At 49.6% G+C, this 27690-nt stretch overlaps 1 protein-coding gene across 2 annotated transcripts; it reads left to right on the top strand.

Moving 5' to 3' along the window:
* The first annotated feature begins 665 nt into the window (after positions 1-665).
* Positions 666-18250, top strand: LOC124085768 (spleen trypsin inhibitor I-like). 2 transcript variants are annotated; one of them, XM_046433721.2, is made up of 5 exons: positions 666-861; positions 4745-4968; positions 13126-13202; positions 17269-17460; positions 18100-18250. In XM_046433721.2, the coding sequence occupies exons 2-5, from the start codon at positions 4808-4810 to the stop codon at positions 18114-18116; spliced, it is 447 nt and encodes a 148-aa protein (XP_046289677.1). In that variant the 5' UTR covers positions 666-861; positions 4745-4807; the 3' UTR covers positions 18117-18250. The 2 variants fall into 2 exon arrangements, with proteins under 2 accessions (XP_046289677.1, XP_046289678.1); XM_046433722.1 differs by lacking the exons at positions 666-861; positions 4745-4968 and adding an exon at positions 12891-12980.
* The last annotated feature ends 9440 nt before the right edge of the window (positions 18251-27690 follow it).

The raw sequence follows: 27690 nt of genomic DNA, 5'->3' as shown, positions 1-27690 counted from the left end.
ACCCTGTCCCAACATAAAAGATAATGGGGGTGTGGCTCCGGGTGAACCCTCCCTGGTCAATCCCCAGCGCAGGCCCTCCAGCCTCTCTGTGGTGGCCACCCTGCCGACCACTAGAGCCACAGCGCTCCCCTACTCACTGCGTTGGCATTGGAGACACATTGGCGGGCCACATGACAGAAGGGGGCAAGAGGGGACATCTGGATAGCTTCTGCTCTCCTGAGATTGGCTGCAAGGGTAAGGAAGGACAAGGAGTTCTGTCATGTGGCCTTTTAATGAGCTGGTGTAGCACTTTTTTCTGAACCCTCTTCTCCCTAAGCGCTGGCCTAGATGTTGGCACACTTTGCGTTATCTCAACAATCCAAGGGAGGGCTTTGCTGCCCTCACTCCACAAAGGAGAAAACCGAGGCTCGGAGAGGTGATTCTCCAAAAATCCTAAAACCTATAAGTTGGGGGCTGGGGTTTGAATCCAGATCCAATTCCTACCCCCACCCCAGCACCCTTGAGGTCTTTTCTGAAACTGCCAGGCCCACTGGGCAGAGGCAGGGCAGAGGCAGGGCAGGGAGCAAGTTGGCTGCTGAGCCCCACAGTGCCCCACGGGGCTGGGAGGCTGGGAGGCTGGGAGGCTGGGACTCCTCGGTCTGCTGCTCCCCTGGGCTGGGGAGTGACTTGGTTTTCATTTCTTGGTGAGGAAGCATCTGGGCAAGTGTGAGCTTGGGGCAATTGGACTTCTGGTGTGGAGGGACTGTGCACCTTGGAGGGGTCACGGTGGCTGCTGAGTGAGTCCCCTAGGACTTGGTCCTCCTCTGGAATACCTGTCTTCAGCCTCGTCACGGCCGACTTGAGTCCAGAGGCCTTGGACTGGTAAGTGACCCTCTGAGGCCTCTGTTTCCCTGTATGTACAGTGAGTGGGTATGAGGATGGCCTCGGGCCTTAGCCTAAGCGACTCCATTTTAAAATCTCCACTTTGAAACCTGCGGTCTCACCAGGCATGCCTGTGGAGCCCTCCAGTAAGATCATCAGGCGGAGCCCTGACATAAAAAGTCACTTCTCCCCACCCTGACAGCTCAGATGAAGTCTCTCTGTCCTGGCCTCGATCAGGAGAAGAGGCAGGAAAATCAGGGTGGGGACCACCAGAGGATGCTTTAACCCCAGGGCAAATGACGCCACTGAGCAATCCAGCAGCAGCTGATAAGGACTGAAAGGGTGGTCAGAAGGCCCAAAATTCTGTATAGATGATGGAGCAGATGAACAGGTGTTCAGCCAGCACCACTGAGCCCTCCCGCTGAGAGCCTGGTGAGGACCTGGACTGACATCCCAACTCTCTCTGCACCTTCCTCTCAAACTCTGCGGCCACACCTTGACCCTGGTGAGAGCCATGACTTCTCCCTATGACCCTCTCCTCAGCCGGCTGTCAGCCCCACCCCAGGAGAAGCCTGCCTTGGCTCCTGACCTGATCACCATGACCTGGTCACCACGGTCTGAGTGAGTGGCCACCTGCTGGACTCAGAGCCTAAGGCTGGAGACTTCTGATTGGACACTTGAGCTTAGCACGCAGAGGGAATGTCTGTCCTTAGCCTGTCATGAGTAAGTGTGTTTGCAGTGCCTAGAATGAATCCAGAATTGTTTGCTGTGGTTGATCATGTCTATTGCAGTGCCCAGCATTAAGGATTGTCCTTTTCTTGATTAAGAACCTATAGAGTGAAGTTGTAGTGAGTGATTTGAGTGAATGAAGCATTGGAGCGGGCAGAAGTGGTGGACAGTCTTTATTTCTCCCCTCAACAGCCTGAGTCGCACCTTTGCCCAGCGCCACAGTGGGCAGGACAAGCTGGTCCCCAACAGAACAGCGCGATAGCTCTCCACTCAGCTGTTGTTGGCGTCCACCCAGGGCCTCCTGCTAGTTGCCTCAACATCCCAGGAGGGAAAACAGCGCTTTGTCTATTGATTTATTTATTTTATTTTGAAATAATGAGTTTATTGTTTAATATGAATATTCAGACCCATTTTAAGAGATCAAGCTACACTGAGTCGCAGAAACCAGGAGCGCTAACAGCTCGACGATTCCCCCCACCTTGTTCCTGCTCAGTGTGGGCAGCTCTGCCCTGGCGTTTGCTTTATTCCAACGAAGTCAATCTATACTCTTCTATGTTCCCCTTACTGTGTGGGAGAGCTGTCATATAATTTTTAAAAAATCGGTGATTGTAGGTGGACAGAATGCTTTTATTTTCTTTATTGATTTATTGATTGATTGATTTTAGTTGTAGATGGACACAATACCTCTATTTTTTTTAATGTGGTGCCAGGAATCGAACCCAGTGCCTCACACTTGGTAGGCAAGTGCTCTATTGCCGCAGTCCAGCTGCAGCAAAATAATCAGGGGGTGACAAACAACTTGTGTACATTGATACAGCAGGAGAGGGGGCCATTTATTGTAGGACAACAGAGGTATTTATACATTCCACACAGCTTATCTTAATTAACATAAACTAGATACAGCAGTCAACCAATAAGGAATCTCCACACTTAATGGCTCACTGGCGTTACCTCTCAAACCACTCCCTCTGGCAAAATGCCAGACGCCATCCTGACTTGTTTACAGACTCTAACACTCTATCACTGAGCCACAACCCCAGCCCCTTATTTATTTATTTTTATGGGTGCTAAAGATCCAACCCAGGGCCTCACGTATGCTAGGCGAGCGCTCTGCCACTGAGCCCCAGCCCCAGCCCATCTGTCATTACTTTATCCTGAGCCCCATGGCGCTTGCTTGTCCAGGCTTCTCTGTACCCGGCACAGGTGGGCTGGAGGGAGGAAGGGAACGCCCCGGAAGGCCCATCTACCCCACGGCAGCCCGGACGCTGCTTTCTCCCTCTTCTAGAAATCTTAAGGGCATGTTTTATGGCCTTTCTCTGTTCAACAGCAGGGCTTTTGATAATCTTAAGTGTTTCTCTGTGAAGCACAGGGGCCCCGAATTGAGAGGGCCTGTCTCAAAGAGATTTTTGGTTCTGGCTTTTGCTTAATGAAATAAACCCCAAAGGGATTCATAGAAAACTCATAACCTTTTAGAAGAATTATACTCACTGAAGTACTGTCATCTTGAACTAAGAGGAACAGTCTGTATAAAATGAAGAGAGGCCTTTGGATACCCCCCACCCCAGCCCCAGTAAATAATGGGCAGAAGCAGAATAAGAAGGCCACTCCATCGCAGCAGGAGACATTTCTCATGCAAAAGGAATCAGGGCTGAGCCAAGAGCCCAAGCAGCAAGATGGAACCCTGACCACAGGTGCAAGATTTGACTTCAGAGTTGCCACCGCTAGGCTGGGTGCGGGGGAGCGCTCCTGTAATCCCAGGGACTCGGGAGGTTGAGGCAGGAGGACTCAAGTTCAAGACCAGCCTCAGCGATTTAGAGAGCACCCTGTCTCAAAATAAAAAATAAAAAGAATAGAAAGGGGCTAGGATGCAGTTCAGTGGTAAAGTGTCCCTGGGTTCAATTGGGCGGGGGGGTTGGTGGGGGAGAAGAAAAGAAAAAGAAATTGCCATGGCTCAGTGATGGCTCTGAGCTTCTCATTTCCAGTGTAAATAGGAGCCTCTATAGCGGACTCCTGTGCCTATCCCAACATTGAAAGCTGGACGCATGTGAGGCAGAGGCAGACAGCATGTGTCTTTAGGTCAAAGGTCTTCGGGTGGACAGGGCCTCTGTCACGCAGCAGAACCCAAAGAGCCTGTCTGCATCTGGACTTAACAGAACTCTTGGAAGGAGTGATTGTATTTTGTATGTAAGAAAACTTTAGTCTGTTGCAATTTAAAAATATGTCTGCATGGGCTAGGGATGTAGCTCAGTAGGGCAGTTCTTTTTTAAATTATTATTATTATTTTAGTTGTCAATGGACCTTTATTTTTTTTTTTTAATTTTTTTTTTTTGTGGTACTGAGAATTGAACCCAGTGTCCCACACCTGCCAGTCAAGAGCTCTACCACTGAGACACAACCCCAGCCCTGGTGACAGAGTTCTTGCTTAGCATGTACAAGGTCCTGGGTTCTATTCCCAGCATCACACACACACACACGCGCACACACACACACACGCACGCACACACACACACACATGCACACGCACACACGCGCACATATAAACCTAGAATAAAATTCTGCAAATTTTTAAAAAATTACAAACTCTTTGACATTCATCCCACTGAGAATTGCAGTCATCCCCCTCCCCTTGAATCTGGCTGGCCTGCTGACGGCATCACCATCAACAGAATGCACTGGAAGAGGTGCTGGGATTTCTGAGACTTCCACAGGGGCTTGCTCTGGGGAAGGCTGGTCACCTTGCGAGAAGTCTGAGACCTCTGTATGGAAGGGACACCTCATGAGACACTCTGGCCAAACTTTCTAGCTGAGTTCAGCCTTCAGCCATCTGCCAAGGCCCGAGACATGGGAGAAGAGCCATCCTGGGCACTCCAGCCAGCCCAGTCACCACCTGGTGACCGCCGGCCACCTTCAGATGACGCCATGAGGAACCAAAGAATCGCTTTTTGACTAATCCTAAATCTCTTCCTCCCCTCGCCTGGCCCTTTCTCCTCCTTCTCCTTCATTTTCTTCCTATTCTTTTTCTCCTCCTCCTTGTCCTCTTCCTTCCTCTTCTTTCTTTTGTTTTTTTTGGTTGTTGTTTCTGGGGATTGAAACCAAGGGTGCTGTACAACTAAACCTCATTTCCAGCCCTTTTCATTTTTTTATTTTGAGACAGAGTCTCATCAAATCTGAGCCTGGCCTCCACCAAATTAGAGTCACTGTGTCAACCTCCAACAAGATGGCGCTGGGAGACCAGGGGCTGGAGCTGACACTGCTGCCTGGGATGGGAACTATGCGGGGAATCCCTCCCAGTTGCAGGAGTCCAGGAGAGGCCCTGGCAGGATTCCAGATAAGCCTCTTGCCCAGGGACACTGGCCTGACACCTGCTGCCTCTGGCAAGTGAGTTCACCCCCATTCCTGCAGCAAAGCCCCTGTGATCAGTGGTGAAGGGATCCCCCTCCCACTGTCTTGACCGGGTCACAGTGAGGATAAACCCTGGCAAAGCCGCGCTGGTTGGTGGGTAACCGAAACCATGAGACCCTTTTTTATGTAACTGGGACTTTTCATTTTCATGCTCATGTTCCTGGCAGGAGGCGTGAGTATGTTAAATGCCACACCAGACTAAACTTCAGAGGGCTAGGACACAACAGGTAGGTCATGCCTTGAAGGCTGTTCCACTACCCCTCAGCATATCGAGGACAAAGTAGAAGGCTGCTCCTCTATCTCAGCACATTGAGGACAAAACTGATAATGGACAACAATCACTCTCCGAAAGGTCATGAGAATTTCAGGCACCACATTGATTATCTCAACCAAGAACCCAGGCCCATATCTCCAGCCTCTTAGAAAGCCTAATCATCATGCTTATTCACAAAGCCCACCTTATGTAGTTTCATCCTCAATTGAGGAAAGTTATGTTAGACACTTAGGAAAGTTAAGACATATAAGGATACATTCTCCTCTTTTCCTTAAACCCTCTTTTACTTCACATAAGGATTTATGATGAGCATAGTTGATATCGGCGGTAGTAGACTGATGTTTAGAAATTACTTTTTACTGAGAGAGATAACAAAGATATAAGAACGAGTGCACTTGACTAAGAAACAAAGAACCTCTTTGAGAGAGCAGCTCAACCAGTTTTATGAGAATAAATGTACGAATTAATGAAAGTTGCTCTATAAGACACATTTTAAAAATAATGTTACAAATATTATTCTATTTAGATTCTTGGGCTTAGAATTCTTAAGTTTTTAGTTGTAATGGATTTCTGATATGCTTCAAGAATGGTTTATAAACTTTAGGATATTTTAAGTATAAGACTTAAGGGAACTTTTTTATTTTGTAATTTTTTTAAATATTTTTTTTTAATATTTATTCTTAAGTTTTAGGTGGACATGATATTTTTATTTTACATTTATGTGGTGCTGAGGATCAAACCAAGGGGACTTTTTTAGATGGAAATTTTACATTAAAAATAAAGTGCAGGTGTACTTTAAACTTCAAGGTTAATGATAGGCTAGGAGACTTTGAGTCTGGTTACGTAGTTTGGCCTTAGTTAATAAGAAAATAATATATCTTGGGGAAAATACTACATCTTGGGAAAAATCTGAAAAAGGTTACATCCTGGATAAATGTAAATTGATGTTACACTTTTCTATGCCCCTAATGATGGTTAAGGAAATGTCACGTCTTGGCAAAGTTCTGAAATCGTGCGATCAGTGACGTATTCTGAATCATGATGATACCAATGGCAATAAAAGGTGACCCAGAGCAAGCTGCCTGAGAGCTCTCCGAGGAACGGCTCCTGTCTCTTCTTCTTCCTTATCTATCTTGTGGTGCTGGGGATGGAGCCCAGGGCCTCACGCCTGCTCCATGCTCACACGGGGCTCACGCTGGGCTCCATGCTCAGCCCCGACAGCTCAGTCTTGCACAGACTTCTCCAGGTGCCACAGAGACCCTGCACGTCCCTGGTGGCAGCCCCCTGCTGTTCCTCAGGAAACAAACTCTTGGCTTTGGAGGGCCTCCCTGTCATCATTTCAGGTTGACATGTGACACTGGTGCTCCTTCACCTGGTACCCTGGTGCACCTGGCTTCCTCTCCACTTGAGGCCACGCTGGCCCTCTGGCGGTGGCTGGTGTCACCTCTCCCCTGCTGACCAGCTCTGGACACAAGGCAGCTTCCTCCACCCCTGGGACCTGTCCCCTCTCAGAGCTGTCCCCCTCCTGGCCCTCTCCCCTCCACCTTCCTGCCTGCTGATGCTGCCAGCTTAAAGGTCACCTCCTCTCAGGCTGCACCTGAGCCCCAATCTAAGTTGTAACCCCATGAGTCCTCTCTGAGGGTCTTCTTTTTATCTTTTAAATGCCATGATTTGTATTTACATGAGGGTCAGGCATTGTTGTTTGATGAATGACCTCCCCAGCTGGACTCCAAATCCCACAGAGCTCATTCAGGATCCTATCCCAGTGCCTAGCACAGCATCGAACAAAAATAATACCTGTGGTTTGTCTTAATTAGTAAAAAATACTTTGGTGGGAAGGATTCCAACATAGGGACCAAAAAAAAAATGTAGTGCTATGTTAAAGGAATGAAATATAAATTATTAAAAGTTATGGTATTAGTGTAGTAAGACCATGGATCTCGTTCTTTATTTTTTATTTTAGCTTGTTTAATCGTTTATGATTTTTAAAAAAATGAAAAACATTTAAAACAAATTTGTACTATATAAAGTCGAGCTTTCATTTGAAAAATCTTAGCTGGGCCCAGTGTCGCAGGCCTATAATCCCAATGTCTCAGGAGGCTGAGGTAAGAGGATCACAAGTTCAAGGTTGGCCTCAGCAACTTAGTGAGACCCTGTCTCAAAATAAAAAATAAAAACGGCTGTGGCTGTAGCTCAGTGATAGAATACCATTGAGTTCAATGCCCAAGGCCACACACACACACACACACACACACACATACACACACATACACGCACACACACACGAACAGTAGAAGAAAAAACAGTAAAGAAAAGAAAGCAGTCCCCACTGTATGGTCTTACTTACTCAAAAAGCATATAAAGAGGCAGATACCTGGAAGAAGAGAACTGTTCCTCTGGGTGTCTGGAGTGAGTGTCCAGTGAAGGGGTGCTCTTGGGGTGCTGCTGATGGTCTGCAGAGTCACTGAGATATAGATTTATGCACACTCTTCTGAATACATATTATATTATGTGTCAGTAAATATGGGGGCAGCGGGGAAATTGACCTGTCTCCTGCGGCATTGGAATCTTCTATCTTCTGACCTCCAACCCCACCCGTGTGTGTATGTGTGTGTGTGTGTGTGTGTGTGTGTGTGTGCTGGGGATGAAACCCAGGGGCACTGGACAACTGAGCTACTTTTTAAACATTTATTCCTTAGTTGTAGGTGGACACAATACCTTTATTTAGTTTTTGCGTGGTGCTGAGGATTGAACCCAGGGCCTCACGCATGCTAGGCGACACTTTTCCTCTGAGCCCCAGCCCCAGCCCCTGCCCCTTTAGCCTCTTTTTAAAAAAATTATTTTTTAAATTTTTTAGAAGTCGTTGGACAGGATCCTTTATTTTATTTACTTATTTTTATGTGGTGCTGAGGATCGAACCCAGGGCCTCGCACATGCTAGAGTAGAGCTCTAATGCTGAGCACAACCCCAGCCCTAGCCTCTTTTTGTTTTAGGGCAGGGTCTCACTAAGTTGTCCAGACTTGGGATCCTCCTGCCTCAGCGTCCTGTGTCTCGGGGGTACTGGGTCTGCCTGCTGCTATGCCTTTTATTTTATTTTATTTATTTATTTATTTGGTACCAGGGATTGAATACAGGATGCTTTACCTTACCATTGACCTATTTCCTAGCCCTTCCTATATTTTATTTTGAGACAGAGTCTCACTGAATTGCTCTTCAAACTGTGGAGCTGTGGAGGCTGGCCTCAAAATTGTGGTCCTCCTGCTTCAGCCTCTGGAGTGACTAGGATTACGGGTGGACACTACCATACCTGATTTAAGGGATTAAATATGCTATAATAAAGAGAAAAAAAAATGCCATGATTTTACTAGACTAATATAACAATTCAAATATTTTATCTTCCTTTCCTCCAACATATCTTTTTTGCTTGTCCATTTGCTGACTAGCTTCCTCCCAAAGTACTCTTTACTAACAAAGGCACACACAAGTATTAGTTTTGTTAGATGCTATGGTAGATGCCAGGGGTAGAATCCTAAATGAGCCAGATACAGCCCCAGCTCTGTGGGATTTGGAGTCCAGCTGGGGAGGTCATTCATCAAATAACAATGCCTGACCCTCATGTAAATACAAATCATGGCATTTAAAAGATAAAAAGAAGACCCTCAGAGAGGACTCATGGGGTTACAACTTAGATTGGGGCTCAGGTGCAGCCTGAGAGGAGGTGACCTTTAAGCTGGCAGCATCAGCAGGCAGGAAGGTGGAGGGGAGAGGGCCAGGAGGGGGACAGCTCTGTGAGAGGGGATAGGTCCCAGGGGTGGAGGAAGCTGCCTTGTGTCCAGAGCTGGTCAGCAGGGGAGAGGTGACACAAGCCACCGCCAGAGGGCCAGCATGGCCTCAAGTGGAGAGGAAGCCGGGTGCACCAGGGTACCAGGTGAAGGAGCACCAGTGTCACATGTCAACCTGAAATGATGACAGGGAGGCCCTCCAAAGCCAAGAGTTTGTTTCCTGAGGAACAGCAGGGGGCTGCCACCAGGGACCTGCAGGCTCTCTGTGGTACCTGGGGAAGTCTGTGCAAGACTGAGCTGTCGGGGCTGAGCATGGAGCCCAGCGTGAGCCCCGTGTGAGCATGGAGCAGGCGTGAGGCCCTGGGCTCCATCCCCAGCACCACAAGATAGATAAGGAAGAAGAAGATAAAGTTTTAGAAAAGATGAAGCTACCTTGATCACAGGGACTTTGCTGCAGGAATGGGGGTGAACTCACTTGCCAGAGGCAGCAGGTGTCAGGCCAGTGTCCCTGGGCAAGAGGCTTATCTGGAATCCTGCCAGGGCCTCACCTGGACTCCTGCAACTGGGAGGGATTCCCCGCATAGTTCCCATCCCAGGCAGCAGTGTCAGCTCCAGCCCCTGGTCTCCCAGCGCCATCTTGTTGGCGGTTGACACAGTGACTAATTTGATACTTTCACACATTTTAAGAAGAATGCGGCCCGGTGCAGTGGCACATGCCTGTAATCCCAGCCACCTTGGGGGCGGAGGCAGGAGAATCACAAGTTTGAGCCTGGATAATTTATAGAGATCCTGTCTCAAAACATAAAAAAAATTAAAAGGGGACTAGAATTACAACTCATGACACAGTGCCCCTGGGTTCCTTCCCTAGCACTAAAGGAAAATAAGAAAAGAGAAGAATCATCAGATCCCACAGGAGACATGGTTAATTTGGCTTCCTTCTCCCTGTGCTTATTGAAGTAGAATGTCACACGTGTGTGGCAGAGTATGCATAAATGTGTAACTCAATGAATTTTGCAGACTGTCACCAGCGCCCTAAGAGTACCCCATTAATTGGACTTTCACCTCAGACTCACAGAGGAACAGTTTTCTTCTTTTAAATGTCTGTCATTTTAAATGATTTTGAGTAAATGAAATCATACAATGGAAACTGCTTTCTTTTCTTTCTTTTTTTCTTTTACTGTGTGTGTGTGTGTGTGTGTGTCTGTGTTTATGCCTGCGCACCTCTAGGGACTGAACCCAGTGGCACTCTATAATTAAGTGACATCCTCAGGCCTTTTTACTTTTTATTTTTTGAGACAGCTTCTCTGTGAATCTCTCAAGCTGGCCTTCAACTTGCGATCCTCCTGCCTCAGTAGCCCAAGGGGCTGGGATTACAGACACTACACCCCAGTCCAGCATGGGTACAGTTTTCTGAGGTACCAGGGATTAAACCCAGGGGCACTTAACCACTGAGTCACATCCCCAGCCCTTTTTAGTTTTTATTTTGAGACAAAATCTTGCTAAGTTGTTTAGGGCCTCGCTAAATTGCTGAGGCTGATCTGGACATCCTTCTGTCTCAGCCTTCCAAGTCGCTGGAATTACAGGCGAGAGCCGCGGCCCCTGTCATCAAGCCAATAAAAATATACACACACACACACACACATAGTTGTATATATATTTAGTTGTTGATGGATCTTTATTTCATTCATTTATTTATATGCGGTGCTGAGAGGTGAACTCGGTGCCTTACACGTGCTTGGCAAGTGCTGTACCACGGAGCCCCAGCCCCAGCCCTCAAGCCAATTTTAAAAGAATGCAGACGAAGAGATCTTTGCAGACTCGGGTCCTGGAATGCCGCGTTCCTTATCGTATCTGCAGAATCTTTCCATTCCGCACCCGGCCCCATGCAGGCGCAGTGATTTCCCTGTTAATCACGGTTTCCTTTCCATTGCAAAGAACAGAAACGGGCTCGAGAAGGCAAGGGGGGGGGGCAGGTGCAGGGGCTCTTCAAACTATTCCACGTGTCCCCATCCCCGCCCTTGGGGAAGGGACCTTCGGTGGGACGAGTAACAGCTCTTGGAACACGTGCTCAGCACCGCACGCCCTCCAGCGGGGAATGCGGCCCAGCCACCAGCACTTGGGGCTGGGGGAAGGGGCTCCCAGTTTATGGCTCCCTTGGAGCCGCAGGAGGTCCGGACCCCAGGGGCTCAGTGAGCAGACTCTCCCGGATCTCCAAGGTCAGGCCAGGCCCCAGCCTAGGAGCGCGATGCAATTCCAGGTGGGGTCCCCCCCCCCCCCCCCCCGCCGTCGGACCGCACCGTGGGCAGCTTCTCAAACTGGAGCTGGACACTCCCCTGTGGCGCCGGGCGTTCCGCCAGTGTGGGCTTGCGCTGGCCGCGCCTCTTCCCTGAGGTCCCCCATCTGTGTCCGGAGAACCCCCTGCCTGTTCCCTGTGGCTGATTCACTGGCTGATGGGAGTAGTAGGCAGAAAAGGATGGTGCGTCTCAGCTCTGGGGGCCGTTGTGGGGTCTGGCTTCCAACTACCCCCGGCCTCTTCCTGGGCGTACATCTACCCTGGAGAGAAAAAGGGGATCCCTCTATCAGACCTGAGTCAGGCCCAGGCTTTCCTGCTGGGAACTGGTGTAAGTCATGGTGAAATGTGAATTACGGAGCTTGGACTACCCAGAGCATTCTCCATTCCTTAGTCTCAAATACTCGTCATAACTTTCCTAAGAAATAGGTGTTGATTTTGAAAGCAACCTCGTTTTACGTATGAGGGAATGGAGGCCCCCAGACAGTCATTTGCCAAACCCAGGTCCACTTTACTGTGAATGAAACATGTGCTCTTCAACCCGGGCAGGCCCCTGCATGATACTTTTTTTCTAGCATAAGCTAGGAATTAAGGCATTTCTCTTCCAAGAGTGTTGGGGATTAATCAGTGGGTCTGGGTGATTCAGATGGAGACCCGAAGGATCTTGAAGGTAGCTGGGTGGGAGTAACATTGTAATGACCATTTAACTTGGGTGCAGCACAGGTGTGCAATCCAGGTACAGTGAAATCTACACAGTTGCTTAATTCCCTGAGGAGGTAGGGGCTACCTCCTTCATTGTTGCAAAAGAAGTCGAGTGACTTGCACTGAGGTTTCAAAGAAGCAGGGTAAAGGTTCAGGCAGAGGGGCGTTTCAGTGGGAGAGAGAGATTCTGGGGTTCCTTTGTGACCCATCTCTTCCTGATCTTGCCTCCTCTTCCACTTTCCCCAGGTTCCTCCAGGGTCCTGCAGGTTTCCCAAAATGTGGGAAAGGCACCTTCTCTCTTTTTGAGGGGGATGATGTGTACTGGGGATTGAACCAGGGACACGTTACCATTGAGCTACATCCCCAGCCCTTTTTATTTTTTATTTTGAGATGGGGGTCTCACTAAGTTGCTTCGGGCCTCACTAAATTGCTGAGGCTGGCCTGAAACTTGCAATCCTCCCACCTCAGCCTTCAGAGTTGCTGCCTGGAAAGCCACCTTCTCTCTGTCCACTCCTTTGCCCACCTCTGGTCTCTTGCTCCTCAAAGTACTGCCCAGCCCCTGATTCATTCTTTTCTTTTCTTTTCTTTCTTTCTTTCTTTCTTTTCTTTCTTTTTTTAGTTGTAGTTGGACACAATACCTTTGTTTTATTTATTCATTTTTATGTGGTGCTGAGGGTGGAACCCAGGGCCTTGCACACGATAGGCAAGCGCTCTGCTGCTGAGCCCCAGCCCCAGCCCTCCCCCCAGCCCCCCTCATCAGCAGCTGATTTCATAGGAGAGGAAACTGTGGTTTCTGAGGCACATGTGGGGAGGGTAGCAGCTCAGGCCTAGCCCAGAGGTTGCACTTGAAGGAAATGCCAGGCGACTCACCCTGGTACTGTGTGCAAAGCACGATTGTCGAGCCTTTTGGGGAAGCAGGCGAGGCAGGAATGCTGGGCAGGTGGGAGATAAGGCAATGGGTGGGTGGGACCCCAGCTCCTCCCCCTTCTGCTCTCCTCCCATCACGTGAGTTCCCACCCCTCAGCTTGGGTATGAAAAGCTGCCAGTCCCAAGGGTCCCACAGCAGCCTCCCTCCTCCTCCTCAGGAAGATGAACCGGCTCTGTCTCTCTGCGGCTCTCCTGGTCCTCCTGGCCATCTTGGTGGTGGGCACCAGTTCCCAAGGTAAGTCCTGGCTCACCTCTCCTAGGAGGTCCGTAGGAGAGCCTGAAGGAGCAGGGTGTGTGTGTGTGTGTGTGTAGAGTCAGATCTCTCTGGATTGTTCTTGGGGAATTAGGACGTTTTAAACCCATTTTGTCCCAGATGTGGAATACCTATAAAAACAAATTGAGCAACAGATATACCACTTATGGTAACTCTGAAATAATTATTATGTTCTTAGAGGACTATTCTTTGTTGTTTTTTTTTTCTTTTTCCTTTTTGTACTGGGGATTCAACAAGGGGCACTTAACCACTGAGCCACATTCCCAGCCTTTTAAAATATTTTATTTAGGGACAGAGTCTTGCTGAGTTTCTTAGGGCCTTACTAAGTTGCTGAGGCTGGCTTTGAGTTTGCAATCCTCCTGCCTCAGCCTCTGGAGCCATTGGAATTAAAGTGTGCACCACCGTACCCAGCCAGGCCATTCTTTGGAGAAAAGTAATAGGTGAATTATTAGAGTTTTGAAAATACTTTTAAATCCAAGTGAAAATGACATAGATTTTGCTGCAAAAGTTACTTGTAGATGTTCAAAGGAACAAACTAGTACGTACATAGTGGACATGGAATACATAAGATGTATTCAGGAAAGTGTTCTCTAGGTTTTCAGCTTGATTTCAAGGATTTAGTTGTATTTATTTTTGTTGTTTGTTTTTGTTTTATTTTTGGTATCTAGGATAGAACCCAGGGATGCTTTACCACTGAGCCACATCCCCAGCCCTTTTTATTTTTTATTTTGAGATAGGGTCTGCTAAATTGCTTAGGGTCTAGCTAAATTGCTGAGGCTGGCCTGAAACTTTCGATCCTCCTGCCTCAGCCTCTTGAGTTGCTGGGATTATGAGTGTGTAACAGCGCCTGGTTCTTTGTATTCACTGGGATAACATACAGTAATGTAGCTAGGGGTGGGTGGTCCAAGCCTGGAATCCCAGTTGCTCTGGAGGCTAAAACAGGAGGAGCATAGGTTCAAAGCCAGCCTTAGCACTTTACTGAGACCCTGCCTCAAAATAAAAAAGTAACAAGGGCCAGGGATATAGTTCAGTGGTTAAGCACCCCTGGATTCAATCTCTCATACCCCCCACCACAAAAAAATAAAAAGATAAAAAAATCCATATATAGGGCTGGGGTTGTGGCTCAGCGGTAGAGTACTCGCCTTGCATGTGCAAAGCCCTGGGTTCGATCCTCAGCACCACATAAAAATAAATAAATAAAATAAGGGTATTATGTCAACTACAATTAAAAAAATACTAAAGAAAAAAAATATAAATTCCCCCCCACTCAATACCAGGTATTGAACCCAGGGGTGCTTTACCACTGAGCTGCTTCCTCGGCCCTTTTTTACTTTTTAAATTTTGAGACAGAGTCTCACTAAAGTGCTGAGGCTGGTCTTGAACCTCTCACCTCAGCTCCACAGTTGGTTGGATTCCAGGTGTGCACCACTGTGCGGGGTTCCATCCTATGTTGATGCATTTGTGTTCAAACGTTTGTAGAACTGCAAATGTAGGACTAATGGGCTTTAACTCCAGGGCTTTAGCGTCATGACTCTAAAAAGTTCACCAGGGCTGCTGGGCACGGTGGCACACGCCTGCAGTCTCAGCGACTGAGGAGCTGAGGCAGGAGGATTACAAGATCAAGTCCAGTCTCAACGATTGAGTAAGACCCTCAGCAACATAGAGAGACCCTGATTCAAAAAGAAAGGGCTGTGGATATAGCTCAGTGGTAAAGCAGCCCTAGGTTCAATCCCCAGTTTAAATGCTTATCAGATCCTGGACCCCTCTCTGAGAAATTGTCTGTTCCTGGTCTTCACCCTCCCTGGCCTCGGCCCCTTCCCTGAAACTCCCTGTGGTATAGAAGAGTAAATATTTAGTTTCAGTTCCCAGTTCCTGGCATGTGCCCCTGGAACTCTTGGCATTCACTGTCCTGTATGCCACTGTGTGACTGAAGGGAGGCCCTCCTCCCCCGCGGAGTTCCAGACCAACTTGGTGATCAGAGAGCCTGAAGTTTCGGCCCTACCCCTGATTTCCAGGGAGGCGAGGGGGCTCCCAGATTGAGTGCAGTCACCAAGGGCTGATGATCAAATCCATCATGCTGCAGTCATGATGAATAAACCCCTAAAGGATGGATTTGGGGAGCTTCCAGGTTGGTGAACACATCCATGCGCTATGCGGGAGGTGCGCCCTGGCAGGGCATGGAAGGCCTCACCCCCCACAGATCTCTTCATTTGGGCTGTCCCCGAGTTGTGTCTTTTATAATAAACTGTGACAGTAAACAAAGGGCCTTCCTGAGTTCTGTGAACTGTTCTAGAGAATTGTCAAAACTGAGATGGGTTGTGGGGCCCCAGGTTGTCTAGCCGGTTGGTGGACAGTATGATCAGCCCCAGGAACTCAACTGGTGTCCGGGACCGCTGGCTCAGGACGGTTAACTTATTACCTGGGGTCACGCAGCCATTGAGTGGCACCTTAGAGAACATGTAGTCTGGGGGTTCCCATGTTGCTTCCAAGCCCTACGGTGTACCCAGAAGGGAAGGGGAGGGACAAATGGGGGCAGGGGCTAGTGAGAATGCTGAGGAAGGGGCTCTGGAGCCCACATCCAGGGACCTACCAGACAACTTTCTTGTGGTCAACGCTCATTTAAAAGTGAAGTTTGCTGCTAAAAGGGTTGACTGCCACACTCAGCGTGGGCTCTACTCCTCACCAACACAGGATGTCACCAGATACAGTGTTTTTCTTAGTCCAAAGTACACTGCAACCATTTTCCACTGTCAAATAGTCTTCCAGAATATTATTTATTTATTAGTTTACAAAGCTTGTAATGTATTTTGTAATATTTACTTTTTGAATTATAAAAAAATATATACTCATTATAATAGTGGAAGAGAGTAAGATATAAAGAATTTTTTTTTTTAAACTGGGGATTGATTCCAAGAGTGCTGTACTACTGAGCCACATCCCCAGCCCTTTTGATTTTAGTTTTTGGTACCAGGAACTGAACCCAGGGGTGCTTAACCACTGAGTTACATCCCTAGCCCTTTTTAATATTTTATTTAGAGATAGGGTCTCGCTAAGTTGCTTGGGACCCTCACTGAGTTGCTGAGGCTGACTTTAAATTTGTGATCCTCCTGCCTCAGCCTCCTGGGCTTCTGGGATTACAGGCATGCACTACTGCACCGGGCTCTTTTAAAACTTTTAATTTTATTTGTGTACTGGGGATTGAACTCAGGGGCACTCAACCACTGAGCCACACCCCCAGCCCTATTTTGTATTTTATTTAGAGACAGGGTCTCGCTGAATTGCTTAGAGCCTCACTTTTGCTGAGGCTGGCTTTGAACTTGCAGTCCTCCTGCCTCAGTTTCTGGAGCTGATGGGATTATAGGTGTGCATCACTGCGCCTGGCTAAAACTTTTCAAATGAAGCAAACATGAGCAAAAGTAAAGAGAATAGTATGATAAACCTTTATGAACCCATTATTCAGCTCAAATAATTGACATACAAAGAACACTGTTTATATATATATTCTCCTTTTTTTCCTATATTTTCTGGAGTTTTTAAAAATAAAATCTCAGGGTTTTTTGTGGGGGCAGGTATCAGGGATTGAACCCAGGGATGCTTAACCACTGAGCCACATCCCCAGCCCTTTTTAAAAATATGTTTTTGTTTTTTTTTTTTTTTTTTTAGAGACAGGGTCTCACTGAGTTGTTTAGGGTCTTGCTAAGTTGCTGAGGCTGGCTTTGACTCAATCCTCCTGCCTCGGCTTCCCAGGCTGCTGGATTTACAGGCATGCGCCACTGCGCCCAGCTCAGGCATCATTCAAATTAATCAGCAAACGCTTCCCTGAGGACGTATGGTTTATTTTACATTATCACCATCTCATTGCCATACCCAACAGGATCAATAATAATGTCCCAGGAAGCAGGTTATCGCATTTCTACCCTTCCCCCATCCCTGTTGCTGGACTTGCCAGGTTTCCGTCACTTGCTGTGTGCCTGTTGCTGTGTGACCATCCTTCCTAGCTGACCGAGGGCCTTCTCTGTTCCTGCAGATGCGCCGCCGGCCTTCTGCCTGGAGCCTCCCTACACGGGCCCCTGCAGGGCCTCGATGAGGATGTTCTTCTACAATGCCAACTCGGGACACTGCGAGACCTTTGTGTACGGTGGCTGCAGGAGGAAGAAGAACTCCTTCCTGAAGGAGGAGGAGTGCATGCGGGTCTGTGGGGGACATGGCCACAGCGCTGGTGAGGCTCGCGATGGGCCGAAGGGGGGGTCTGGGGAAGGAGGTGGGTGGGGGACCCCACACGCCCCACACCTGCTCAGTGACTCTCAGCCTCCGGGGCTCTCCTGCCCTTGGAGGAGGAAGTGGCGACCTGCCTGTGAACCACAGACTGGCACGTCCTCCTTGGTCAGCTGGGCAGAAGGTCACTGCCAGAAGTGTCTCGACAGAATCCCCACCACCTCACCTGCTCCCCTGTCCCTGCTCAGTGGCTCTGCGCCTTCCCTACCCAGGCTTGGAGGATTGCTCCCTTCTTGTGGGTCCCCTGATGGGCGAGCACCTGCATGGCTCATTTCTGGGGTGGCCTCGACCTGTCAGGTGCAAGGATCTGTTCAGGATCCTTGGCGCAGAACCCCTTTCCTCTCCCCAGGGGCTCACTGTTCCGATGCTGCCGTGTCCAGTAGGTTCTAAGCACCCGATAAGAACCGTGTGCCTCTGTGTTCTTGATCCCTCGGTTCCCAGCACAGTCCCAGGCACAGAGGAGACAGTCCCTGTGTATTTGTGCAGTGGATGAGTGAGTGAGCATGTCCCCTGACAGGACACTACAGGGCCAGGGGTTTGCCTGCAGGCCCCAGCCCTAACCTTATGGTCACCTCTTCCCCAGATGGCATCCAGCTCTGAGCGTCAACCATGGCGAGCGGTGGTGGCCCGGGCATCTTCCAGAAAGAGATCTTCCAACCCCTGTGATGTGGGACATATTTGCTGTCTTTGTGACTTTAGATGCTCTGGCCTTATATTAAACCAACTGCAATGGATTCTGTTGTTTGGTGCTTTAATCAGCGGCAATCTGCAAAAATGGTGGTGTTGCCCGTTGTTCTGCTGAGCCCTGCCAGTTGTGGGAGGCAAACCCCATACAGTGTCATCTGCTTCTTAATAGAATCCTGTGCTACACAAAAACCTGGGTGATGCTTCAACATTAAAGCTTTATTTTATTGAACCCAGGTTGCTGAATCACTGAGCCACCTCCCCAGCCCTTTTTACTTTTTTTTATTTTGAAACAAGGTCTCATTAAGTTGCTTAGGGCCTTGCTAAATTGCTGAGGCTGGCTTCAAACTCGTGATCCTCCTGCCTTTGCCTCCCAAGAATCTGGGATAACAGGCATGCACCACCACACCCAGCATGGTCTGTTTTTGTACCACTTATTTTTTGGTACTGGAGACTAAACCCAGGGGCACTCTTATTATGGAGCTATATCTCCAGCAACTTTTTATTTTTTATTTTGAGGCAGGGTCACTCTAAGTTGCTGAGGTTGTCCTGGAACTTGTGATCCTACCACCTCAGTCTCCCGAGTGTCTGGGATTACAGGAGTGCCACCTTGCCTGGCTTATTTTATTCATTTATTTATTTTTTTAGACCGGGTCTTGCTATGTTGCCCACCTGGTCTCAAGTGATCCTCCTGCCTCAGCCTCCTAAGTAGCTAGGACGACAGGCATGCACCACTGTGCCCGGTTTCTCCTGGAATCCCTCAAGGAGAAAGGAAGGAGCCTGAGGCTCAGTTGACCCCCCCCCCCCAGTTCCCTGAGGTTGTTCCTGTGTGTGGACAGAGTAGGGGTTGGTCTGGGTAGTGACCCGCTGTTTAAGTCCCATCCATCCCAGTTGCCCATGGAGCTGGGTCCGTGCTTGGCACTTACAGCCATCATTTCATTGCCTCTCTCTGAGGAAGGGTGTGATATTGTCCCTAGTCTACAGAGGTGGGTGTAGAGGCCCGAAGCTCTCCCAGTCCGAGTACTAGTTTCCCAGCGCTGCCATCAAAAAATGCTATCAACGGAGTGGTTTAAATAACAGCAGTTTCTCTCATGGTTCTGGAGGCCAGAAGGGCAAGGTCAAGGTGTTGACAGGGCCATGTTCCTTCCGGGGGTGTGGGGGAAAGGTCTGTCCCAGGCCTGTCTCCTCGCGGCAACATATCTGGAATCTTTGCAGGATGAGAAGACACCCTGTCTGTCTCCCCTTTCCTCTTTCCACAAGGACACGTCGTGTTGGATGAAGGCCTGCCCCAGTGACTTCATCTTAGCCTGACTACCTCCATAAAAAAGCCCATCTCCAAATAAGGCTGCATTCTGAGGGCTGGGAGCTAGAACTCCACTCTTTCCTTTTTGGGGGCAAAAAATTAAACTCACAGCAGTTAAGTGGCAGAACCCAGGCTTCTGTCCTTTGGCAGGAGAAAGGCTGCAAAAGTTGAGAGCTCATGTGCCCCAGCGAGGCTGTAAGCAACCTAGTGAGACCCGCCTCAAAATAAAAAAGGCTGAGGATGTGGCTCAGTGGTCCAGTGCCCTTGGGTTCAATCCCTGGTACTGAAAAAAGAAAAAAGAAGGAAAGAAGAGAAAACAAACAAATAGCACTTCAGTGTCACCTCCTGGAAGTGCACCCCAGGAAGATCCCGTCCCCACCCCCAAGAGCGCCACAGTCTAGATGGGTCGCAGACTTCCTTGGGGGGACCTAGTGCGTCAGTGATAGCCTCAATCGGGTCCAGTTCCTCGAAGAACCGCCCACCCCACTGCCTGTCAAATTTGTGGGGAGGTGATTCTCTTTGGGACAGATACCCCTTCTTGGGCCTTTAAAGAAAGGCGCTGCCCACCCCCTTGTGGCAGCAGAGGGAAGTGCAGCTTTCGCCCTCACCCAAGCACATGCCCCGCCTACACGGGAAGGTCTAAGTCTTTGGGGAACTGCTTTCCAAAGACTTTCTTTTTTCTCAACATTGGGTATTGAACCTAGGGCACTGAGCCTAGTAGGCAAGTGCTCTACTGATGAGATATATCCCCACCATTCTCTTTTCGATAGAGAAATTGAGTTTATAGATCAAAATCCATATGAATAATTAATGTAAACTATGCATTCACCCACAGTCAACAGGACAGACAAAACCTCTGCTCTCACAGGGTGTGGCTGCTGGCAAGAAAGCTGGTCAGCACTGAGCAGAAGATTACTAATGGAGAGGCTGATGGGTAGAGGGAGCCCGCGGTGGGCGAGCTGCAGGAGCTGGCTGCTGCGGAGGGAGGCGGCATTGAGGGTGGGCGAGCGGGAAGACGCCCCTACAGAGCTCCCCCTGCTGAGCCCTGAGACAGCGGAGCAGAGACGGAAACACAGCGGCCACAGGTGGAGCACGGGCACGGACGGGTGAGCAGGAAGGTTAGGGTTAGGGAGAGGTGGATCAGGAGGCAGACGTGGGGGGCAGACGGCTGGAGCCTTGAGGGACAGACCAAGGTCTGGGGTTTATCTGAAGGAGGAGAAAGCACCTGGGCGTCCTGGGAGAATGTTTCTGGTGAGGGATGGAGGGCAGGGGTGGGCCTGAGGCACCCTGGACTCCGCAGAGGTGGGGAGGAGAGTCAGGGGTAGAACCCATGGGCTCTGCTCAGAGGAAGAGGAAGGAGTTGAGAATGGAAAATGAGAAGTCTTTGCAGGAAGGACCAGAGTTTAGTTCTGTGCGTGTTGAGTCCGTGGTGACTGAGGAGCATCTGCTGAAGCAGTTGGGGGACATTGACTGAGCCATCCCTATGTTCAGTGAATATTTATTAAAGAGAGTATTTATGTGGTGGTGATTGAAAGCACAGACCAAGGCGGGCGCAGTGAGTGGCCCGCGCCTGTAATCCCAGCAACTCGGGAGGCTAAGGCAGAGGGATTGCAAGTTCGAGTCTAGCCTCAGCAACTTATGTGAGACTCTCAGTAGCTAAGTGAGACCCTGTCTCAAAATAAAAAAAAGAAAAAGAACTGGGAATATGGCTTAGTGGTAAAGTGCCCCTGGGTTCAACCCCTGGTACAAAAAAAAAAAAGAGGCCCAGACGAGGTTCCGAGTCTTGGCGATTGTGCCAAGAAAGTGCGCTCCAGGAGGCAGAGACCCTGTCTGTTCACTCCCGGGCTCCGCTTCTCCTCATCACTTGCCTCCCCTGGGGAGTGGGGATGGTGGCACTTTCCTTTTTGGTTGTTTCTGAGCCCAGGAGGGGTTCACGCAGTTCACGTCAGACTAGAATAGTGCCTGCCCCAGGGAGGACTCAGCTGAGCTGGGCATACCTGGCCGGTCCTGATTCCTAGGTCACAGGTGTGAATACAGCATCCAGGTCCCCACCCTCCTGGCTGACATTCCAGCAGGAGAGAGTACCTAAGTAAGGGACAGTGACACATGTTTCCTAGGGACAGCCGCTGGGGACTGACCGGCTTAGGCAGGAGTGAGGGAAGGAGCCAGGTTCCTGGGGGGTGCCGAAGGGAGAATGAATGCAAAGGCCCCAGGTTCCTTCTCGGGCCTGGGAGGGAAGGCAGGCAGGGCTCTGGAGCGCAGTCAGTACGCGACTTCCCATGGTGGTTCCAGATACAGTGAGTGAGAACCCCCCAAGGGCGGGAGCAGGAGTAACGTGATCTCATTTGTCAAAGATCACTGACTGCCTGGGAGAGAGGGTGGACACCACGACTGGAGCAAGTCTGGAATGGCCGAGACCTGAGACTCCCCTGTGCGCACGGCTGGGCTGGAACCAGGAACCCAAGGTCACCTGAGATTTTCAAATTCCGTTTTACAGTCATGCTTCTCAGACAAGTTTGCGACAAGCACCAAAGATAACTCCCTAGCACTTGTTGTGAGCCTGCACTGTGCTGCCGGGGACTGGTACCTGCTCAGCCTTTGTTTTATCCTCTGTAATAAGGGATGGTAAGATCTGTCCTCCTCATGGCTCAGAAACCCGGGGTGTTGAGATTAGATAAACCCCAGGGGAGAGAAGGCCCAGCCTCTAACCTGGTGCTGCCTCTCCAGTACGCACTACGTGATCCACCTGAAAATCTCCAAGCTGCAGGGGTTTAAAGAGGTCCCTTAGTTGGGTCTCCAGAAACTTGGCAGAAACAAAGTATCTTGGGAGGACTTCACATTTTAGGACTCAAAGAATTCCCACAGATATTCTTTTTCTCCTTCTCCTTCTTCTTGGTACTAGGGATTGAACCTTTATCACTGAGCTACATCCCCAATTTAAAAAATAAAATTTTTAAATATTGAGACAGGGTCTTGCTAAGTTGAGGTGGCTAGTCTCGAACTTGAGATCCTCCTGCCTCAACCTCCGGTCCCTGGGATGACAGGCGTGCACGACTGTGCCCAGCCCCACAAATAACCTTCGAAGGAACCTGAGTTCACTGTCAAAAATCAGGAAATAAAAGGGAAGCGAGGTATCATCGACAAAAGCCAGCGGCCACAACAGTGGGAAGAAGTCCACGAACCCTGAAGATCTCGGAGGTGTCGCACCAAGGGTAGAGTACGAAGAGTGTCAGGGACAGACACTGTGGTTAGACTAGTAAACACAGCAAGGAACTAAACGCACAGAATTCAAGTCGCTGGCCCTGTCTGAAGGGAAAGGAAAGGAAACTAGCCGAGAGGCAATGAAGGCTTCTCAGGCCCCACTACTGTCCTGACTGCAAGCTCCCTGCGGCCACCCAGGCCGACTCCACAGGTGCTTGCTGTGTTGTTGTTCTTTATATTTTCAGCATATATTTTCTCATAAATGCTGTTTTGCTGTCTATTGTTTCATAAAACCAATAAAAATGTAGCTGGGGCCGGTTCCCTCCAATGTTGGAGCGGGTCTGCCCTCTTCCCAGTCTGGGGCTGCTCATGTTGGGTAAATACTTGAACCGTCTTTCCCCCACCTTCCAGATCTGGGGAGAGGATGCCTGTCCCCCTATAGTTCCACGTGTTTCCGGTGAGTTCAGTGTATCTAGGCAGCGGGAATCATCCTACCTGCCTCCATCCCCACCACTGGATTCCCAGAGCACTTAACATTTTTAATTTCACCACAACTGCCCCGTTTCTTTGTGTCTCTGGCCCACTGAGCCATCGGGCCTCAAGGACAGGCTTATCTCTTAATCACTGCTCCATCCCTAGTGCCCAGCCCTCGGGAGGACTATACAGTACTGGTTTGGGATGGATCCCAAACCCACTGCCTGCCCTTCCCGAATCATTAAGGGGGCTCCTTTCTCCTGACTTTGATCACACGCCAGGCCTCTGACCACACAGGGTGGGCCGCCTTTCTGTTGCTGTAACCAAAATGCCTGACACACACAACTTGGAGGGGGGAAGATTTGTTTGGGTCACGGTTTCAGAGGTTTGAGTCAATGATTCACTGGCTTCGAGGCAGGAGCTCATGAAGACTGGGAAGGAGAGGCAGGCCAGGGACAAGATGGAGTCCCACAGGCCTGGCCCCCATGACCTATATCCTCCACCAGTTGTCCGCTCCGATCAGTGACCCATCGGGTGGATCAGACGACTACTGATGAGATCCAACTACTTCCCCAAAGCCCCGCCTCTGGACCCTGGGGCCATGGGACCCAAGCCTTCCACAAGGACATTCCTGATCCAAACCTTGACCCTGGGGTCTCCTCTGTCGGACCAAGTCGCTCATTACCTGAGATGTGCGCCAGGGTCAGCAGGAGGAGTGGTTTTGAGAACAAACAGAAGGAAGAACCAACAGGGGCAGAAAAGCTTTCTGTGCTCCTCAAGGTCCCTCAAACTGGGCCATCTTTGGCCATCCCATGGTCACTGATTCAGCCTGGCCTCCCCAGCCCCCTCCCAGCATTACACCCACCTCCTTGTTCCTGTCGACTGTCCCTATGCTGCCAGTCGAGGAATCCACCCGAAGCCAGGTCCTGCATCATCTGCCACCACCCTGTCCCCACCCCGTTTCATTTCTCCTCCATGGCACTTTCCCCAGTCACACGAAGCCATTTCCACAAAATCCCCGTGGGTCTTGGCTCGCACTCTTCTCCACTCCTCCACTGACAAGGAGACTCCTCGCTCCTCGGGACCCCGCCCCTCTGGAAGGCCCCGTCTGTTTCCCGACTTGAGCACCCGACCCTGGGCCTTCTGTCCCTTCCCTGTGTGAAGTGTCATTGTGTTTACTGTCTCTTCCCAGGACACAGAGCTCCTGGAGGGCAGAGCCTGTCTGGGGCAGCATGTGGGTGCCCCTAGGTACTCAAACCTGCAGACTTGCTCTAAGGTCCAAGTCAGGCAAATGCCAGTCATCGAGGGGGTCTGATTTGAGAGTCTGGGGGTTGAGAGACATTTGGACTCAGTTTCTGTGACTTAATCCTGTTTTGGGGGAGACCACAGACCAGGTGAGAAAACAGGCACAGAAACTTAATGGCTGGTGGTCTGCTGAGCAAGGCTGCCGGGTCGGCCTCTTGGCAGGAGCCAGAAGCCAGGCTCTGGGCCGGTGGAGAGGTGGGGGTCAGGACTGCACCCAGGGGCACCTGTTTGCCCTCAGTGCATTAGAGAGGCTCCAGGCTGTTACCAGGAAGGGAAGCCAGGCGCGGGGCTGGCCCCGAAAATACAGCTGGGAGAGAGGCTGCGGGACGGGTTTTCAGCTGAGAACACAGGGCAGTGGTCTCTATGATAATTTTTTTAATATTTATTTTTTTTAGGTGTAGATGGGTACAACACAATGCCTTTCTTTTCTTTTTTTTTTAATGTGGTGCTGAGGACCAAACCTGCGTCCTGCCCGTGCTAGGCGCGTGCTCTACCACTGAGCCACAATCCCAGCCCAAGGGGCAGTGGTCTCCATAAGGGGCTGAATGGCCTCCCCACGTTCAGAGGTTGAAGTCCAGTACTCCAAATGTGAGAACAGGTCCTTATTGAGCCATAGGGACTTTACAGAGGAAATCAGGTTGGAATTTGGACATTGGGTGGGCCCTAATTTAGTACGACCAATGTCCTTGCAAAAAGAGGGAATTTGGAGACCGACAGATGTCCAAGGAGAGCAGCGGGTGAAGATGAAGGGGGAGTCAGCGATGCTCCTGCAAAGCAAGGAACGTCAGGGATCACCCTGAATGTCCAGATGCTGGAGGAAGGACATGGGACAGTCCTGCTGACGCCTTGATTGGACTTCTGACTTTCAGAACTGAGAGGAATAAATTTCTGTTCTTTAAACCACACAGTATGTGGTATTATTATTATCAATATTATTTTTAATAGCAGCCGTAGGAAACCAATACAGTTACTGTCTGGCTATGAATGGTGGGAAATCTGTGCTCCTCATTATGCGCCCATATTCTGGGTACCTGGCTGGAGGTATGATATCCCCTGAGCCATGATCCTCTTTCTCATGGCAGAAAAAGGAGGTCAAGCTAAACCATTTAAGCACAAATATAGCTCACGAATATTCTAGTTCTCTGCAGTGCAGAGTGTTATGTCCTGCTGATGTATGTGACACATCTCAACCTGTGCTGTTTGGAGGCCAAAGCCCATGGTCAAGCCTGTGACCTCTTTGGAGTGAGGCAGGATGGCCCAAGGAACAAGACTGTGATCTGCACTGGGGGCTGTTGGCCCAGGAATTGAAAACGTGACAAGGTGGTTCTAAAGGAATCACAGAATATGTGGTAAGTCATGAATTACTTCCTTGCCTTCTGTTTCACAAATAGAGTGTGAATTTAAAGTAATGTATAAGTTGCTGCATTTGAAGGAATGTTGGGGACCTGAGGTGTGAGGGGAGGACCCTGCGTTCAGACCCTCAGCAGACTGGGGAGACCTGGCTGCTCCGTGGGGGACAGTTGTTTGGAAGTGCTGTAGTCCCAGGCTTCTCCACAGGGTTACACTGGGTACTGTGGGAGATGGAGGCTGCGTCAGGGCGACCAGCCGGTTGGTGAGTGCTGGGTGGGTTACTGGGTGGTGGGTGCTGGTTGGGGTACCGGGAAGCAGCAGGGTGGAGTCGGGCCTGAGCAGGGGCCACCCTCAGCCCTCTCCAAGGCTCTGCCTTAGAAAGAATCTGTGGGGATACAATATTCCGACCAGCAGGAAGTCTGGGGTCAAGTTCAGCCAGCACAAGGGGATCCTGGGAAGTCCTGCTGCTGGAAACCCGGCCAAGGTCATACCTAGGGACCACTCCTCAAAGAGGCTGTCCCTGCTGCCATGAGGAAGTCCTCCATCACCTGCAAAGAGGAGGGGTGAGCCTCGGCTGTGTGCTCCTTCTGTAGCCTCCAGAATGTGAGAAGAGAGGCCCTCTGGCTCCTGTAGCTCTGGGCGAGGCCAAGACTCAGCGACAGAGGGTTTGCCCACGAAGGAGGGGTGCCCCGAGTGTCCAGTCACAGAGGCACCTGCTGCCCCTCCTTGGCTATCTGACATGCACCTTCTTCCCAAGCTCACCTCAAAAGTAAGTCTCCCAGTGGAGCACACCTGAGCCTCACCACCGCAAGGCGGCGCCCCTCCCTGAGGGAGAGAGGTACCCCGAGGGCTCTGCGGGTGACGTCCTTGACTCCTGGTCCAGGCGTTTGGGATGTCTCTTCCTCCTCCGGTTTTTCTGGGTTCTCTATATTTTCAAGGATGTAGAATTAAAGCCAACGGCTACACCATGCCCTCCAAAGTGTGGCCCAAGGACCCCGGGGTCTGTGAGGTCCTTGCCCAACTACATATCTGGGGAGGCCATGCAAGAGACCAATGCAGAAGCCAACGTGGGGACACAGCGGCCTCACACGAAGCCAGACGCTAAAGGTCTGCAAGTATGGGACACGAGGCCACTCTCCACTCACTTTGTTTTGTTTTTAAAAATAGGGTCATTTTTGACTTTTTAAAAAAAGTTAACAGATTTATTTTTTTTAAATGAATAAGTACTTTTGAAGTTATTGGTTTTAATTTCTATAGTGGTGAATGTTGATATAACTAAAAAAAATCTGTGGATTAAGTTCAAAAGTCTAAGCTGGGCATGGTGGTGCATGTGTATAATTTCAGCAACTTAGGAGGCTGAGGCAGGAGGATTGCAAGTTTCAGGCCAGCCTCAGCAACTTAGTGAGGCCCTAGGCAACTTAGTAAGACCATGTCCCAAAATAAAATATAAAAAGCACCGAGGATATGACTCATTGATAAAGTGCCTCTGGGTTCAATTTCCAGTTTTTTAAAAAAATTATAAAATAAAACAAAAATAAAAAGTGTCTAACAGCCTGTGGACAAAACCTTCTGGAGTAGGTGGTCCATATCTGGCATATTCTCATGATGCCACCAGGGGCTTTCCAGGTCTCCAGGTCATAAGGATCTTGTGCTCATGCTTGTTACCTAATGTTCACAAAGACAGCTGTTGTCTCCCTAGGCATCATGTCTCCATTCTCAATTTTAAAAAAGGGGAAAACTTCTTTTTAAAATTTTTCTTTCTTTGAGTTTTTATATTTTTATTTGGACTTAGAGATGCTCAGCAGAGACCTCAGCCTGTGTGCCGTGGGTAGATCTGTGACTCCTGACCACTCTTAG

The sequence above is a fragment of the Marmota monax genome, unplaced genomic scaffold (genome assembly GCF_021218885.2).
Source record: "Marmota monax isolate L192 unplaced genomic scaffold, Marmota_monax_Labrador192_F-V1.1 WCK01_AAM20220418_F8-fsc00014, whole genome shotgun sequence".
Classification (NCBI taxonomy): Eukaryota; Metazoa; Chordata; class Mammalia; order Rodentia; family Sciuridae; genus Marmota; species Marmota monax.
This window is presented reverse-complemented; position numbering and strand designations above follow the sequence as displayed.

Excerpts from the sequence above, each read along its gene's own strand:
- LOC124085768 (XM_046433721.2), top strand. The coding sequence starts at position 4,808 with ATGGCGCTGGGAGACCAGGGGCTGGAGCTGACACTGCTGCCTGGGATG. Across the intron at positions 4,969-13,125 it reads ACACCTGCTGCCTCTGGCAA|GAAGATGAACCGGCTCTGTC; the intron begins GTGAGTTCACCC and ends CCTCCTCCTCAG. Across the intron at positions 13,203-17,268 it reads GGTGGGCACCAGTTCCCAAG|ATGCGCCGCCGGCCTTCTGC; the intron begins GTAAGTCCTGGC and ends CTGTTCCTGCAG.